We start from the raw sequence: 18,686 nt of genomic DNA, 5'->3' as shown, positions 1-18,686 counted from the left end.
TGTAAGACGAGATATATTCAATATAATACTATATACAAAGTAATATACTCGATAGTCCACTAATAAAACCACCCAACTTTACAATCAAACATATCAAATTACTTTTATTTATAAGGGTTTGTGGGATTATCAGTTTAAAGGGATTTTACCATGTAGAATTTGAAAAAAAAATTAAAATTAGCCTTAGAATATATTGTAACCAAAGCTTAGCCGTATTCAACTTAATAATACGGGTACAATTAAATTTCGAAATTTTTAGAACGTTTTGGTCCTCTTTAGTCGGAGAATTTTGAGATGTCATTCTGTAATAGACGTTGTAAAAAATGCATATTGTCAGTCGTTGACAACATACGATAATGTCAAACGGTCTACCGTGGAAGTTCCGCCCGAGCGTTCTGCAACAGGTTCGCCCTCACGAAAATTGCCGAATGACATAATGTATCACGTAGAAAGATATACTGTATATAAATATTTGAACAGAACCTGAAACAGAGTTGTTTGAAGATCGAACATTTGCAGGTTCTGTTTTACTATTTATAAATCGCTTTACGATTTTATATTAGTCTCTATTTTAACAGTAAAAATACTTTGTTATTGTAATATATAACGTATATTATTTTGAGTTCTATCAAAACACTGCTTAAATCAATTGAGTTATGGGAAAATTGGCTTGATAAGGGTTATTTCCCTTGAACTGCAATTGAAGGTACCATAATAATTGACTTACAAAAATGATTACATTTGATATTCCTTAAAACCTTGAAATTTAAAAAGGTTTTTGGTAAAAGTAACTCTCAAACATCATATTAAGGTTTCAAAGACATACATCAACAGATTTGTTTCAAAAATTTATGGGTGTGGGTGGGGGTCTTTTAACATTGGCGTTTTTAAGGGTGGGCACTATACTAGGGCGTGACACCCCCGGTTACATTTTTTTATCATCTTACATAGTGACTGCCTGTGGCCCCCCTAGAATGTTTCACTGCTTTTTCAGGGGTCAAAGCCGGATCGGCCTCTTTTTTGTCGCCTTTAGAATTAAAAAATTATTTCTTTACTATTTTAATGTACATATCTTGGTATTTCAGGTTGCTTTTTCATCTAAATAATGTACATCTAAAAGTTGGATCCATGCCTTATACTTGGCAAAATGACAAAATGATGCCGTAGTGTATTTGGTTGGATAATCTTGCTCATTCTGAGCACAGAGAACTGCACAATCTTCTACAGAAAGATGCTTCGACACGATAATTCCATAATATGAACTTTTGCCTGAAAATATTTATCCGTACATTGTAAACCAGAAAGCTTTTACCGTTTTGGCTATGTCAAGCGCGTTGGATATAAGACACCATATACATGGGGTTCATGATTAAATTAATGATATTGGTTACAGATTAATCGATGTAGATCGATTAGATCAGGTTGAATAGACAGTTGATTATGTCAGATTAAGATTAGTTAGTTAATCTGTTAAAACCACTGACGTAACGTAGGTGACCTTTTGATGTGTTGCGTGTTATGGGTATATGGATAAGTATCGTTTGATAATATTATATGGTAACGATCATGGTTATGTCGGTATATCATTCAGATCGTACGAAGCGAAATAATAGTATAATACCAGATGCGCTAACAGGTATACATTATAAACTACGTGAACGTTTGTGGAACTTTTTGACCATTTTCCAAGAATATTAGATCAGTTCAACTAAAGGTATAGAAAGAACTTAGTCTGTTTGCAGTAGTACACCTATGTTTCTTGATAGAACGCACGCGAGAAGCGTATACTATTAACAGGTAAACTGGCTAACTGGCGTGAAATTCGATCTAATTCCCCCCTTACCGAACCCCAAATTCATACCAATTCAAGCAGACGAAATTTAAGTTTAGTCAACCAAATCAACATGGCGGGTGTATCAGAGTTTACTATTTCTCCGAAAGAAGCTATGATTTTAGTCAAAAAACAGTCGAAAGAGGACGATGGAAAGAAGTGTTACATGATGCAAATAACCTTTACAAATGTGTACAGTGATAGTGAAGTGCCAAATTCGTGTTTCAGGATTTTACCTCGTCTCTTAAACGGTGTCCCACTTGGTGCTGGCTTAATGAGTCGCGACCAATTACAAACAGTGCGTTGGAAATTTATAGAAGGAACCAAACATAGCCACACCTTCATATCCCAACCGTTATTAAAGGATGAAGCCCAGGAAACTAAACGAGGATTACGTGATAGACTTATTCAACAATCCCAGAGGATATTCGGTGATTTGACTGTGAAAGCCAATATAGTGTTATCGGAGTGCATTAATTATGATGGTGATATGATACTTAATGACATTGCTGTCCCTAACGAGGACGGTTTTCATTTTCGAGACTGATTCCAAATGTGATTGACTTGAAATTCCCTCCTCCATTTATGTGATATTGATATATTGATACTACTAGTGTGCCTCATGCAATGAACTTTCAACTAGACACTTGACGGTTCACCAGTCTTTGAAATATGTGAGAAATTTACCTAATGAACAATTTTTACCATACTGCTCTGAAACACCAACAAGCAATCATTTTAGTGTTCTCAATGGTGTTAAAAGCAGTTGCATCGCTAGTGGGGCTACAGAGGGGCATCCCTCCCACCCCTAGAAAATTAGGTAGTACCCAATATTGTACCCCCACTTCATTATAACAAATTAAATACATGAATTTTATATGTTTTTGCTCCAAAATATGTGCCAGAATGCACCAAATTAATTCTATCTTTAAAAAATGTTCTTCGGGAGACCCCTCTCGGACGCTCCATGTGAAGCTTGTTAAGAACCACCATTAGTCTTGGAAAGCTGGCGCCGCTACTGGTTAAAAGCATTATGCCGTGTCTTGTGATGCAATATTGAAAGTGTTCGAAATATCTTGCAAAATGTGTCAAGTTCCATGAAGTTTGTAGTGATTTTGTTATTATGTGTATAATTTATTTGTTGAATGCACGATTGAGTTGTTTATACGTATTCCCTATAAATATTCCAAATAACCTTGTGTGAATGTACGCAGCAATATTAAATTATGATGTTTTGAGCACCATTTAAAGAGATTTTCTTAATTTTTTTTGTGCATCTGGGACACTGATAGCATCAACTTGCACCATTCCAATTTTCAATCAGACGTCTATTTTTTTCCTGCAATTCCACTCCAGCTAAGTTTTGATGACGTCATATATCGCGAAAGGCCTTATGATACAAGCATTATTATTTTTCGAATAGTAACATCTTAAACGTTCTCGTTTAGTGGAATTGCATTAACCACAGACGTCTTGCAGATTTTTCAAATGGTGCAAATGATATTGATAATACCTGTGTCCCCGATAGAATTTTAAAATTTAGAACACCTCTTTGCTATCACTTTAACAGTGGAAATTGTCGAAGGTTATTATATGAATGAACTATATTATATTTCTGTTAACAATAAACAATGATCAATTTTGTGTGTAGTAGGTTTCAAGATAACTTCTACACTTGGCTTAAAGCCAAACTTTACTTATGATTAACTTTACTGACAATGTACCTATATCTTCAGTAGGCTACTAATTACAAGTATAGAAGATATAAGACGAATGTCAGTAGTTACTTATCTATACTGAGACCAGTACCAATGCATGATGAAAGAGTGCAACTCAAATTTACTGGACATTTTGCTTGTATTCATACCATTCTGATTTCTTATTCGACGTCTGTGGCTCCCGTAATCCAGGAAAATCTTTTTGACGCCACTTTTCCAAATGCCGGGACCAAATACGTCAAATGGAAAATCAGAACAGTGCATAAAGAAGCTATTAAAGGGAGAGGTGTGGCATTTTGGGTGGTTGATTTTAATCTTGAATATATGTAAATAGTCTTCAGAAGTATTAGAAATGTAAGAAAATCGCATAATTCCTTTAAAAAGACTTCAAAATCGGAATTTTACTCATGTCTTTTCTATATATCACAGAGACGAGTCGTTAATTTAACATTCAATCGCGGGTTATTCTTGACACACATCGATTTGAAGGCTCAAATTTCGACGGTGAGCTTTGAACACTAAAACTTATTGGCTAAAATAATTCCCGTTTCTGAGACTAAGTATGATTGGTGAAAAAAATGTGAAGAATCGACAGTTTTTTCAATTTAAGTATTATATAAGCTTTACCTACATGTTCCTTAAGCAACGGTCAGAGAGGGGGCAAGGAAACCCATTGGTTCGATGGTCAAAATGCTTCTCAGTCCGCCCTAAACTGAAAGAATTTCGTCTATTGCAGCCTCTTGGTAAGCTGCACTAAAAGCAGATGTTTCGGTCTAGGTTCGCCCTATACATATAACACAATACTGAAGGTTAACACCATATTCTTATAAATTATATACCATAGTGTTATAGAGTAGGCACGAACTGAATTTATAAGTGTGGGATAGTAGAATATAAAGGTTATGACGTAAGACAAGCGAATCTCTACTCAGGCAGGTGTTTATTGTGGTATTCTATTTTAGTTCCAGTCGACATGTAGTAATAAAGTGTAATATACACTTTTAAAACATATAGTCTGCACTTTTTCATCCTCATTTATACATTGACTGCAATAACCACTATTAGTCTCTTATTTAGATGACTGTTATAGCAACTATTTAGACGACTGTTATAGCAACTATTTAGATGACTGTTATAGCAACTATTTAGACGACTGTTATAGCAACTATTTAGACGACTGTTATAGCAACTATTTAGACGACTGTTATAGCAACTATTTAGACTACTGTTATAGCAACTATTTAGACGACTGTTATAGCAACTATTTAGATGACTGTTATAGCAACTATTTAGACTACTGTTATAGCAACTATTATTTAGACGACTGTTATAGCAAATATTTAGACTACTGTTATAGCAACTATTATTTAGACGACTGTTATATCAACTATTTAGATGACTGTTATAGCAAATATTTAGACTACTGTTATAGCAACTATTATTTAGATGACTGTTATAGCAAATATTTAGACTACTGTTATAGCAACTATTATTTAGACGACTGTTATAGCAACTATTTAGATGACTGTTATAGCAACTATTTAGACTACTGTTATAGCAAATATTTAGACTACTGTTATAGCAACTATTATTTAGACGACTGTTATAGCAACTATTTAGAAGACTGTTATAGCAACTATTTAGATGACTGTTATAGCAACTATTTAGACCACTGTTATAGCAACTATTTAGACTACTGTTATAGCAACTATTTAGATGACTGTTATAGCAACTATTTAGACGACTGTTATAGCAACTATTTAGACCACTGTTATAGCAACTATTTAGACCACTGTTATAGCAACTATTTAGACTACTGTTATAGCAACTATTTAGATGACTGTTATAGCAACTATTTAGACGACTGTTATAGCAAATATTTAGACTACTGTTATAGCAACTATTTAGATGACTGTTATAGCAACTATTTAGACGACTGTTATAGCAACTATTTAGATGACTGTTATAGCAACTATTTAGACGACTGTTATAGCAACTATTTAGATGACTGTTATAGCAACTATTTAGAAGACTGCTGTAGCAACTATTTAGAAGACTGCTGTAGCAACTATGTTGACAACTGTTTTAGCAACTATTTAGATGACTGTTATAGCAATTATTTTGACGACTGTTACAGCAATTATTTAGACGAGACGATTGTATAAAGGTGCATTTATACAGAGCGCGAACGCGAACGCGGTTTTTCGTCATGGAATGGTTTCATCATTTTATAGAGGGACCGTTCAAATAGAATGCGAACGCGAACGCGAACAAATATTTGTTCGCGCGGTCGACCACCGAGATTGCCCCAAGAGCGAATTTTTCAGAAAGTCGCGGCGGATTTCTTGCTATCAACCAATCAGCTTGTACCACCTCCCTTGCATCATTTCCTTAAATAGAAACTTGTGCACATGGCTTTTCCAATTTGCTTGTGGGGTACAAACAATGGATAAAACGGAAGTTTTGATTTTAGAAATTGAAAAGAATCCAGTTTTGTTTGACAAAGCTGAAAAAACTTACAAAGAGACAGTAAAAAAGAAAGATATTTGGAAGGGAATCGGAGAGAAGGTTGGACTGACAGGTGTGTGATTAAAAAAAATTCAATTTATTTTGCCTGTTTCATCAATGGTATGGAACTTATAAAGAAAATAACATTGGACCAATTCATTAATTAATTAACGGTTTTCCGCGTTCGTGTTTGCGTTCTATTTGAATGACTGAACTGATGAAAAGTCGCGTTCGCGCCGGTCACGTTCGCGTTCGCGCTCTGTATAAACCCACCTTAACAACTATCTTAAAGAATGTTATAGCAACTATTCAGACAACTGTTATGGCAACTATTTAGACAACTGTTATAGCAACTATTTATACAACTGTTTCACTTCACAATTTTTAGACGACTGTTATAGCAACTATTTAAACGACTGTTATAGCAACTATTTAGACTACTGTTATAGCAACTATTTAGACGACTGTTTTAGCAACTATTTGGACAACTGTTATAGCAACTATTTAGACTACTGTTATAGCAACTATTATTTAGACGACTGTTATAGCAACTATTTGGACAACTGTTATAGCAACTATTTAGATGACTGTTATAGCAACTATTTAGACCACTGTTATAGCAACTATTTAGACTACTGTTATAGCAACTATTATTTAGACGACTGTTATAGCAACTATTATTTAGACGACTGTTATAGCAACTATTTAGATGACTGTTATAGCAACTATTATTTAGACGACTGTTATAGCAACTATTTAGACTACTGTTATAGCAAATATTTAGACTACTGTTATAGCAACTATTTAGACTACTGTTATAGCAAATATTTAGACTACTGTTATAGCAACTATTATTTAGACGACTGTTATAGCAACTATTTAGACGACTGTTATAGCAACTATTTAGATGACTGTTATAGCAACTATTTAGACGACTGTTATAGCAACTATTTAGATGACTGTTATAGCAACTATTTAGACGACTGTTATAGCAACTATTTAGACGACTGTTATAGCAACTATTTAGACCACTGTTATAGCAACTATTTAGACTACTGTTATAGCAACTATTTAGATGACTGTTATAGCAACTATTTAGATGACTGTTATAGCAACTATTATTTAGACCACTGTTATAGCAACTATTTAGACCACTGTTATAGCAACTATTTAGACCACTGTTATAGCAACTATTTAGACGACTGTTTTAGCAACTATTTAGACGACTGTTATAACAACTATTTAGACGACTGTTTTAGCAACTATTTAGATGACTTTTACAGCAACTATTATTTAGACCACTGTTATAGCAACTATTTAGACACCTGTTATAGCAACTATTTAGATGGCTGTTATAGCAACTATTCATACAACTGTTTCACTTCACAATTTTTAACGATGCATGCAATGGACTATAGAGACTAGAGATGCATTATAGAGATATGACTCATATGAGATATATATAATATAAGATGACGACAGCCGAATGGAACTAGGGGTATGAATAGGAGACAGACAACTGCTTGGGTTCAGATTCCAAATGCAGAGTATGAAGAGCTTTCTGAAACATTTTGGTAATGACCTGTATTACTGACATGAAACGGGGTGCAAATGCTGGCTGTATCATCTAGACCTATGCCAGGTCTTTCTGGTCTGTTGGTGCCAAGAATGCCAAATTGGATCATGAGACATTTGTCAAACACATATGCTACCTATGGTACTGCAGGACGGTGTTGAAGGCACAAGACCTTTCCATAAATGATTTCACAGTTTTCAGCTGCATTCTTTATTAGTTTCTTCAGAATTTAGATCTAACCTTTGAAAAGTTGATAAATTTTGTCCTGTTGTCAGTTCCAAGACCTCATCATGACAGATATCACTAGAGGCTTTAGTGTCATTAAAAGTCACTTTCTTTTCAGTCACAGTCTTTGTGGGCAAATTCTCAGATTTCATTGTATTTTTATGATCACTTTCACTATGATCTAAATCACTATCCTGATCATCATGATCTTTGTCACTTTCATCATCTTCATCATCATTATCATCCTTCGCTTCATCATCATTCACTTCATCATCATCTGAAGAACTGGATTCACTACTAGAAGAACAATACGAAATATGAAAACAATGAGTCGAACATTGGATTGGACCACACCCAGATATGCCTACTTAACCATGTGATTGTTAAAATGAGAAGGAGCCTTTTAAATATTCAAAGGGAAATAATTGTGTTAGCCCAAATAAGATAACTCTAAATGTACTTGTACTGACTGACACTCTGATTTTATGTTAATTTCATTATGTTAAAATCTAAGACAGCTTGGAGACAAGGCCAACAACTCTGCCTTTAAGCATCAGAAAGTACTTAAACTATCTTTGATTTATGTATTTATAAACACCTTCATGAATCAAATTTTGTTGGATTAATCGACTTAGGGATTGTTTAATCTTACCTAGAAGATGGAGGTAAATTTCTTCTATTAGGATTACAATATTCCACATCAAAATCTATCTCATTTACATCTGTAATTTAAACAAGACACAAATTTATTACATGAATAGACACACAATATTGGTACTAATTAGAGGACCAAAAACAATTCAAGAAATCATTCAATGATCTAACTATATTAAAGTTGGAAATGGTAATAAAAGCAGTATAATTTTGTCCTTGCAAGGTAAATAACATGCACCCAAGAGTGTATTGAGCAGTTTGACTCAGATGGGTGAGAAGCCCACACTGACATAGCAAAAATTGTTGTCTCTTTGAATTTAATGAAAAATATGATGTCCTAGTCAGATGAGAAAATTGAGTCTAGGCAGAGTTTGGTTTGTACATTTAAAGGGACAGGTTTGCCATTTTCTGGTTTGATTTGAGTTTTGAATACATGTCAATAAACTTCAGAAGTACTAGAATTGTATGAAAGTGGCATAATTCCTTAAAAGAACAATAACTATGAATTTCACTTTATATTTCTACGTCTTTCCTATATATGGCAGAATCTCCAGAAAAGAGGGGTTGTCATTTTAACTTTCAAACATGGACACACATAGATGTGAAGGTTCAAATTTCAACGGTGGACTGTAAACACTATCACTGATTAGCTTAACTACAAAATTTCTGAGACTCAGGTACGATTGGTCAAAAAGATGTTCAAAGGGCAAATGCAATTACAAAAATTACCAAAATCTTTTTTCTCTTCATATTGTGATTGTATTTTATCTAAGTATATTTGTTGTGCTTTCACCACTTCCTCACTATTTGTACAGTCACTGTATATATCTAATAATTCTTGATTTAATATATAAAACTCTTGTCCCCATTTAAATTTCTTCAATAATATCTCACCAAGTTCTTTATAACCTAAAAGGTAAGAGAGTAAAGCTAATGATTTTACTATCTCAACAAAAAAAATAGTTTTCTCCCAGGTAATACAGACATTGTTTATTTTTTTAACTGGTCTTGTCTGTTTAAATACTATGTCTGATAACATAATACACATTTAAAGATACCTTCCCTTATTTTCATGTATTTATATATTCGTTTATTAGACAGCTAATACTTATACCAATCTGTTGTAAGTGTAAGTGTAATGGTACACTTTTGGCAGAAATTGATGATAAGATTTCTTGAGTCTTCACCTCTTATTGAGATTGAGGGTAAGAATCCTCAAATCAACAAACCAATGCAGCAAAATTTACTGGGCCGTTCCATGTGAAATCACCAATTTTCAGTAGGTTTCTGAGTTAAGTCTAAGATTTGAGTCAAATTTTACACACATAAAAGCATACTATAGAGAACATATCTAATTAAAATATCAGATCCGACCAATTTCAAGTTATGCCAATTTGAAATTTTCATTAACTGGTCACTTGCTTGTTATAGTCAAGAATACCAAGTTTCGTCAAAATCCATTTTCATTATTGTGGAATGGCATAAATAGGGTGACAATGAGATAAGTACACATCATTATGCGAATATAAAAACTTCAATGCTTATGTGAATACCTGTCAAAGTAAAAGCAGCAGCATAAGCTTCAATCTATGCAGTGACCAAGGGATACAGAACAGATGAGTACATCCAATATCCTCATGAACCATGAGCTAATTTTTGAAGGGTCATGTAGCACATTCGGTTAGAGGGTTTAAAACTTTATATGACATCCTTTGTTTTTGTTGAACAAATGGTGGTGGTTTTGGGTTTTAATCTTGGTCCACATGTGGAATTCTAGTAACCACAAATATGTCCGCCAGCCCCCTAGTTTTTATGGCCCTGCAACACTAGTTATATCTCACCTATCATCAGGTGACAGACATTTACTACCAGCTGGTGTTAATATTAAACCATTAAACCTCTGATTACTTCTGAGATTTTTCACATAACCTAATCTATGTAACTTTCTTCCAGTACATTTCTTAGGATCACAGTGTTCAAAATCCCACATTGCTAATGGACAGGGGAACTTTTCAGGTGACCAAAAAGCTGCTCCTTCTTCACCATTTTCTTCATCTGAAAAAAAATGAGTGAAAAAAGCATTTAAAAGAAGGTAGTATCTAATTATTGCTAAGAGCTTAGTTTTTTTTGAAAATATGAGCTCAGAAAGTTCTAGATTGGTCCAAATACTGTTAACAATTACATCAAACTTTATTCAAGTTTTTTCTTAAACTTATAGAATAGGCTCTTTGTCAGGATAGCCTTATAAACAAAGCTTTTCTCTTAGATCATGTGATAATAAATTCAAATCCACATGCAAATGAAAGTCTAGGTAATTATAAGTAGGCTACTTACTAGCTATTGCTGAAAGGACATGATCATTGAATTTGTCTTCATCAAATTTATCTTCTCTTGCTTCAGCTCTTCCTTTTTTATGATGTGATTTACCAGCTGCACATCTAGCTTTGGCATTTCTAGGTTTACCCATTACTTATACTGAAAGTATACAACATTTAATTATGGGCCTAAAAAAGAATATAGGCTAGGCCTACTTAGTGACTGTTGCCTACTTGTATCAACATATCTGTAGGCCTATATGATACTTGTACGAAACTGGAGCCTAATACCAGTAGGCCCACCCTGATGTGAATGGCAAAAAATATTATTCCTTTCACTATCCAAATTTGTAGGCTAAGTAACTGACCAAAATTTATTTTTTGAAATCCCCATAACCGAACACCAGTGTCTATTTATCACATGTGGTAAATATCTCTTGCCTCTAGTGTAGCCTATGGTCATGGATAAAGTGTAGTCTTGTTTGAAGACCAACCAAGTAGGGCCAACAATATTATACGTCATTACCAACTCATTGACAAAAGATATAGGCCTATTCATATAATTTCTAGTTTCTATAAATATTACTCTATTACTATTTGTAACGCGTGGTAAATATCTCCTGCCTGTAGTGTACGGTCATGGAAAAAGTGTCGTCTCTGATGACCAGGTAGGAACTGATTATAAGGTCTACAATCTTATCCGTCATTAACAAAAGATACAGTTCTATCAAAACTTACAATATAATGTTATTTTTATGCCATCCCTTTTCGTAGTGAACTAACAATAAGTCGATGCAACATCACCACATGTATACAGACTGGAAATTCAAGACTATATTTACAAAGGGAGATAACTACGTTATCAAAACAAAGAATGGCAAAATCGAATTATTTATTCACATTTTTCTTGATTATTCTTTCAACTGTGTGGCAAAGTAACCTGATATTTATTCCCTTTGATAAACAATACCCTATTTCTTTATTTCTATCTATAAATCATGCACATGGCATAGTCGTGGTGGATAGGACAGGCCCAATACTTTGGTGTCTTGAATTTGCCAACCCTGCCTGAGCCTCACTACTACTGGCACAAAGACATGACTGTCTGAGGAGTAACACTTAAAACTAGCCTAATGCTTCTGTCTCACGACGAAGACTTTGTTGAACTAGCTATCTATTTATCTGAATTTCCTATTTTGCCATTTTTGTTCTTAAACAATACTTTACAGTCATGAAAATTTGCCGTAACTTAATCATGGCCATGGTTTGCCATTTTCAGGGGTTGATCAGGGTCTGGAATGTATGTAAATAGTCTTTAGAAGTGCTAGAATGGAACGAATATTGCATAATCCTACATCAAAATTTCACTTTCTATCTCTATATGGCAGAGTCAATATGAGTATACATTTTGACTTTCAAACGCAGATAATTCTGGACACACATGGATTTGAAGGCACAAATTTTTATGATGAGTTGTGAACACTTTTAGGCCTATACTGATCAGCTTATATTTTGGTACGATTGTTCAAAGTAATGGTGAACCTGGATGTCTCTTTAATATTTCAGATGGCAACCTGGAGTTGATAAATATGAAAATTGTGGATGAACCATCATCATATGGGTAGGTGCAGGATTATTAGAGTTAAAAATTTTATAACTGTGTCCACCCGTCATAGCTGCATAACATACACAACTGACTTAGGTCGCTTTCAGAATGAAAATCCAACATTGCATCTGAATAATAAATTGATATGATAATGACCTCATCATTAAAGATAAGCTTGTTGAATTTCAGAAAAAAAAACATCATTCAAGGTATAAAATAAAAAATATCTTGAGTAGGCCTACATTCTATATCCCTAAAATTGTTCTATTTTAAGCCTGAATAATGTAGCTGGAGGTATTTATAGTGGCCAGTTTTCAGATACTTTAAAGATGAAAGTAAAACCAGCTAATTTTTCTGGACCACCACATTTTGAAAGAATGAAGGGAAAGTGTTTCTCTAATATTTTGGATGAGTAAGTTGCATAATTTCTTAAAGGGATTGTATAGTGCCCTTTCCTATTTCAACTCGTTTGAAAATTCAAAGTTCAAACCCTCTGTTCTAGTGAGAAGCCACCTTAGTGACTTATCTAATATGTTATATGTTTGCGTCTCTTATGGCAAGAATTTATAACTTAGTTTTCATCTTTTTCAGATATAAGTACGAATTCTGTCCTTTTTCCAATATAACTCAATTTGAACAGAGTATGAGATGGAATCCATACAGTGGAATATTAGGGTATGATTATTTTGCCTTGTTATGGTTATTTTAACAGCTGCTATCAAAATCTCTTTTTACTACATTTGACAGAATAGATCACAGTCTAATCTTCTTCCTTGAAGGAGAAAAATCAAATTCTGAAAATTGATACAGATCGCTGAAATTGAGCAAGTGATAGATAGCCTCCTACGAAACTGTTAAAGGAACTGAAATACAGATTCTTTGTAGCAACTGGTTCAGCAAGGTATTATTTGCCCTTTTTCAGGGTGTGGCAAGAGTGGGAGATAGAAAATAATACATTTGTTGCTATGCTAATGAAGAATGGAGATGGTTGTAATGATAGAAATAGAGAAGTCAAGGTTTTAACTATTTCTAGTAATTAAGTGAAATGTTCACAGTAAACTTCAGAAATGTAATGAAAGGAACAGAGTTTTACATCCCTTTTTTCCTAAATTTAATTGGGTTATTGCACCATTAGCCTACTCTTTTTCTATTTGCAACTGTTTCCAATTAAAGAAATCACAGTTATATGGCAGAACATTGGATTGCTTCAAATAACATGTCATTTTGGGGGTTGATTTGAGTCTTGAAAATATGCAGATAGTCTTGAGAAGTACTAGAAATGTATGAAAAACACACAAAAATATCTCAAACTAGGAATTTCTTTTCCTATTTCTATAGATATCTTTTGTATAATAATGCAAGAAAAGACAACTCGTCTTGAGAACTTTCAAATGCTGATAATTCTGGACAAATATGGATTTGATGGCTCAAATTTGAACGGTGAGCTAAGAGCTTTGAAAACTATAACTGTTTCTTTTAACATATAGAATTTTTTTTCAGATATATTTTAAATGTGGTAGAAAGACTGAAATATTAAATGTAACAGAACCATCTACTTGTTGGTACCACATGATACTACAAACTCCTCTAGTTTGTCCTACTGATGCCATGTTAGTCTATCCTGTAATGTCTAAAGAACACCAGTTAGAATGGGATGATATAGAAACTAAGTTATTTCACCAGGAGATCACCAATAAGGTTGAATATTTTTATATTGATAAAAATGCAGCCTGATTTCTACAATAAAATAATATTTTAACTTTTAAAATAGTGTTCAATACATCAGTAGTAGAGCAATATAAAATATTAAAGCAGAACCTGAAATATGTTGCTACTCATACTCCATTGTGTGATCTTTAGACAACTGATCTATTTCAATCTACCTCCTAACTGAAGTTTGGCAAGTAGAACTTATTCTCAAGTCTACATGTTGAGACAAGTTAACAATATTCGTGTGCTTAGGGACATAATATCAAATACAGTACTTCCAACACACTTTGGTAAAAAGTGAAGCAGTTTAAACTGACAATATTTTTATTCAGGGTTACAAGAAGAAACTAAACCAACTGTTTGAGAAAGCAGGGTTTTATTTAAGTGAAGAAAAGAAAAAGTTATTAGAAATTAAGCCAGAAGAAATAGTAGCTGAAGTTAGAATTGATGCTAATAGTAGATTTCAAACACAGGTTAAGTGTGAAAAGGTCAGTCATCTGCTATAAGTCTTTGTTGTTTATATTGTTATGTTTCACCGCCATGTCATTCGACCAGACCAGATCTAACGAAGAATCAACAGCCAAAAACACAGAATCATTCAATTTGAACCGATCCAACTACCAACTACTATATGACTACCAACAACTACCTAGTTTGCGATATCAGCATCCGCTGGAAGCGAACATTAACTTGTCATCTACCTACCTACCATTGTTATGCAGTCCTGTCGGAGTGAATTTGTGCTCGGGCTCAGATTCTGTGCTAAGTTATTGCTGGTGGGCCTGTTGACGTGAAGAGCCATGTGTTCTATGAGGTGGGGGGTCTGGGTGCCCTCGCCCATAAAAATTTGAAAAATTAGAAGCACAGAGAACTTTGATGAAATTCAACGTTTTGCTGGGGCTTAATTCTCACTTGCTTACGTAGACCCATCCTGTTGGTATATCATACCAGGAACCATATTTCATAATTCATGGAACTATATTGATGCCAGGCATACCAGGCTAACATGTATATACATAATTATGCAATTGGAATGTATACATGAAAGTCTAATGACAATAAATTACAAGTACTGTTGTTTGAGGAGACTATTATTTCTCCATATTTCATCATGCTTTGGACGAAATTTTTGGTTACTGGTATTAGTTGTCTTCTACAGATTTTTATTATTATGTTATTAAAATCTAAAATATGCTTTCATCAAAAACTAATAGTTTCTCAAATTCTTTCAGGAATATGAAAAATTAGAAAAAGAAAATGAAAGGTTAATGAAACTTTTATCAGACAACAGTATTGATTTTAATGGTAAGAAAATATTTCTTTTTATGTTTAAACTCATCTTCATCATGTCAAGTTATATAAACTTTGTACTTATACCTTGACTGCAATAGCCACTATTGTTGTATCATGGAAGGTAGTGATTTGATAGATTGTATGCCAGAGTATACAGCCAATCAGAACCCATCATACAACCCAATCAAATTGCTTTATTTACAAACTTCTGTGACACAAGAATAGGTATTAGTATGAAGTTTGTTATAGCGTGACATTTAGAAGATCTTAGTCTTAGAATTTCAGTGATCTCAAATGTGAAATTGATGGACTTGCAGTAAAATACAATTCTGATGTCCAGACTGCTGCTAAGGTCATCATTTGACCTTTTAGGTATAGGTTTGGATATAAAAAAAGAAAGAAAGAAATAACTACAAGGATAACAACTTAGGTTCACAGTCAGATCCTTTCCACCATCTGGTCCTGAGCTAAACCTCTTGCCACCAATATTTCCCAGATTATCCATACCCATTTACAGCTGAGTCGACTAGAATTATGAGTGAAGATGACTTTTTCACGATAGAGATAGGAACCTAAGTGGCCATTTGCTTCAACCAAGCATATGACATCATGTAAAGAAGCAACGCTCTAACCAACTGTGCCAGAGAATCTCACTATGCAAGACAGGCTGTGCTCGGTCTACAAGAACACCTGTTGCCACTTAACAACCGTCTGTTCTGGCAAAATCTGGCAGATGAAAAGTAAAATCTAATCAATTTTTTTTTCAGAACACTTAAGAGAGAACAATGTCACTAAATTAAATACAACAACTGTACAAGATAATAATCTAAATATAAACGAAATAAATAATACAAACATTACCATGGTACAAAATGATCAGCTCGGTAGCAAAAATAACCAAATTGTTGAAAATGAAATACCTCAAGTATCAAATATTGAAAGTCGAAAAACAGGTGAAAACGAAAAAACTGGTGAAAACAGGAAAACTGAAAAACTGGTGAAAACTGAAAAACTGGTGAAAACAGGTGAAACAGTTGAAAACTGAAAAACTGGTGAAAACAGAAAAACAAGTGAAAACAGAAAAACAAGTGAAAACAGAAAAAAACTGGTGAAAACAGAAAAAACTGGTGAAAACAGAAAAAACTGATGAAAACAGAAAACCTAGTGAAAATAATGTGGATAGAACGAAATCATAAAGTAGAACTAAGTTTTCAGTCAAAAATTAACCAATCTTCATCAATTTATAGAATTTTTAAGTACTTGTTATGTGAAATGTGGCGGCCATTATTTGTAAATTCAATGTAAAAATATGACAACAAACAAATATCTATAAGATTATGTGGTGGAAAACGAGGGGACCAACAATTTTAATTCATTGTATATAAATCACTTAATTTATTTCATTATTATGTATAAAACTATTTGGTGGCACATAAAACTCAAATGAAAAATTATTCATGTTCGTATTAAACTTTTACATGCCCACAAATTTCTTTTCTTTCTAACACTTTGTGTTATTCCAACAAGTCACTGTAATACGGGTGCTTCGTGAATCACCAGGAATTTGCTTGTGGTCAAAGGGAGATAATTACAATCTATTTGTGGTCTGTAGAAGTCAGATAAGCCGTTTTTCATCAGATCGATAGCCATAGTCCTCAGACCCGTAGCCAGACTTGACTATTTGGAAGGACAACCCCCATTCACCCTCTATTTCAACCATATGGGATAAAAGCAAAGATCTGGGTCGCCTGTCTGGATCTGAACTACTGTTCTTGACTATGAACACAGATTAAAAGCCTTGAATAATGGAATAACGGAAGAAAATATAATGTAATGAAAATATGAGTATTTATAGAGCAAAATATGAACACATAATTACATTGTCAAATAAATAATGGTAACTAAATAAATAAAATAGAAAAATGGACGTACAAAATGCTTTATCAATATGATTATAGATAGAGGCGTATTTAGGAAGGAAGGGGAGTGGTACCCCCTTCAATGAAATTCTTCGCCACAGATCATAAACATATTAATGTCTGTTTGACTAGCTTCGATGTCGCCTCACATTTTTTGTATTCGTTCTGTCTTTTGTCACAAACCAATTCCCTTTCGAGTATATGTAGGACACATTATTTTCATGAATGCCCGGGTTTGTTCACGAAGTCTGATACAATTGTTATGATTGATTAGATGTATAAGAAGCAAAATGCCATTTCCCTCCAAGCGATACAAATACGTATAATATCAAGCATATTTTAAGATTTCTGGCACAAGTAAATACGTTTCCATTACAGGTTCTTGAATCGTTGTGAGCGTTGTCATTTAAGGTCAGAATACAACTGATCTTACACATAGTTCAGCATATAACTGATCTGACAGAAAGTTCAGCATACAACTGAATTGACAGAGAGATCAGCATACAACTGATCTGACAGGAAGTTCAGCATATAACTGATATGACAGAAAGTTCAGCATACAACTGATCTGTCAGAAAGGTCAGCATACTAATGATCTGACAGAGAGATCAGCATACAACTGATCTTACAATTAGTTATGGTGTACAACTAATCTGACACATATTTTAAATGATCTTACAAGTGCAAGTAGTTCAGCATCCAGCCACAAACTATATCCTGCTTAAGGCATGTCTTAGGACACCTCTGGTAAGGTGACATTAGCGCTATCCTCTGATTGGGCACTTCGAGACATTGAAACTCTTGAATTCATAATAGCAGATAACCGGGCTCCGGCGCTCATATCCGATTCAACTTCCATCACGGTTCGAATTTTTTTCGTGTCTTGGACTTGCGGAGTTCGTTTTCGAAACGGAGACACAGGGCGTTTTGTAGCCATGGAATTTTCATGTATTTGTGAGTGTTTCAGATACGTCGTCGTTGGACTAGCATTGATGTTTATTGAACGTCGAGTATTGTAGACACTAACATTATTGTTTATTTTGTTGACGTTGTTAGTGTTTACCGATGTCGACATTCCATTGGTTTTGGGACTATTGTCTGTTGTAACATTTCGTGTCGGTGGTACAGGGAATCTTTTGGTCGCCATGTTGACTGTCACGTGACTTTTCCCATCTGATTGTTGTTGAGAGTGATGATGTGAATATTTGATATCGTTATTGGTTTCCAATCTTGGAGATAATAATTTATTTAAACTTGATAACTCCTCACTCATTGTTTTCTTATCTTTATGACAAGTTTTCCTCAACCACGTAGCATTTGAACACAACACT

General features: G+C 34.0%; 5 protein-coding genes across 5 annotated transcripts; 3 read left to right on the top strand and 2 right to left on the bottom strand.

Annotated features, from left to right (window-relative positions):
* The first annotated feature begins 1,659 nt into the window (after window positions 1-1,659).
* On the top strand, window positions 1,660-3,475 carry LOTGIDRAFT_238371 (hypothetical protein). The gene has a single exon (XM_009050009.1). It carries the CDS (start codon window positions 1,905-1,907, stop codon window positions 2,376-2,378), a length of 474 nt encoding a protein of 157 aa, XP_009048257.1. The 5' UTR covers window positions 1,660-1,904; the 3' UTR covers window positions 2,379-3,475.
* Window positions 3,476-5,150: 1,675 nt separating this feature from the next.
* Window positions 5,151-7,482, top strand: LOTGIDRAFT_139961 (hypothetical protein; the record flags this gene model as incomplete). The annotated part of the gene is made up of 2 exons (XM_009050008.1): window positions 5,151-5,679; window positions 6,794-7,482. Coding segments are annotated over 2 exons (1,218 nt in total), but the record flags the coding sequence as incomplete, so codon positions are not given.
* Window positions 7,483-7,830: 348 nt separating this feature from the next.
* On the bottom strand, window positions 7,831-8,580 carry LOTGIDRAFT_172832 (hypothetical protein; the record flags this gene model as incomplete). The annotated part of the gene is made up of 2 exons (XM_009050007.1): window positions 7,831-8,155; window positions 8,511-8,580. Coding segments are annotated over 2 exons (395 nt in total), but the record flags the coding sequence as incomplete, so codon positions are not given.
* A 671-nt stretch (window positions 8,581-9,251) lies between these two features.
* On the bottom strand, window positions 9,252-10,523 carry LOTGIDRAFT_67196 (hypothetical protein; the record flags this gene model as incomplete). The annotated part of the gene is made up of 2 exons (XM_009050006.1): window positions 9,252-9,519; window positions 10,354-10,523. Coding segments are annotated over 2 exons (438 nt in total), but the record flags the coding sequence as incomplete, so codon positions are not given.
* Window positions 10,524-12,756: 2,233 nt separating this feature from the next.
* On the top strand, window positions 12,757-14,544 carry LOTGIDRAFT_66613 (hypothetical protein; the record flags this gene model as incomplete). The annotated part of the gene is made up of 5 exons (XM_009050005.1): window positions 12,757-12,845; window positions 13,025-13,108; window positions 13,356-13,449; window positions 13,934-14,131; window positions 14,476-14,544. Coding segments are annotated over 5 exons (534 nt in total), but the record flags the coding sequence as incomplete, so codon positions are not given.
* Between the last annotated feature and the right edge of the window lie 4,142 nt (window positions 14,545-18,686).

Source organism: Lottia gigantea, assembly GCF_000327385.1.
Source record: "Lottia gigantea unplaced genomic scaffold LOTGIsca_142, whole genome shotgun sequence".
Lineage (NCBI taxonomy): Eukaryota > Metazoa > Mollusca > Gastropoda > Lottiidae > Lottia > Lottia gigantea.
The sequence above is the reverse complement of the archived record's forward strand: the minus strand, read 5'-3'. Positions and strand labels throughout refer to the sequence as shown.

Coding starts and splice junctions, on each gene's coding strand:
- LOTGIDRAFT_238371 (XM_009050009.1), top strand. CDS start 1,905: ATGGCGGGTGTATCAGAGTTTACTATTTCTCCGAAAGAAGCTATGATT.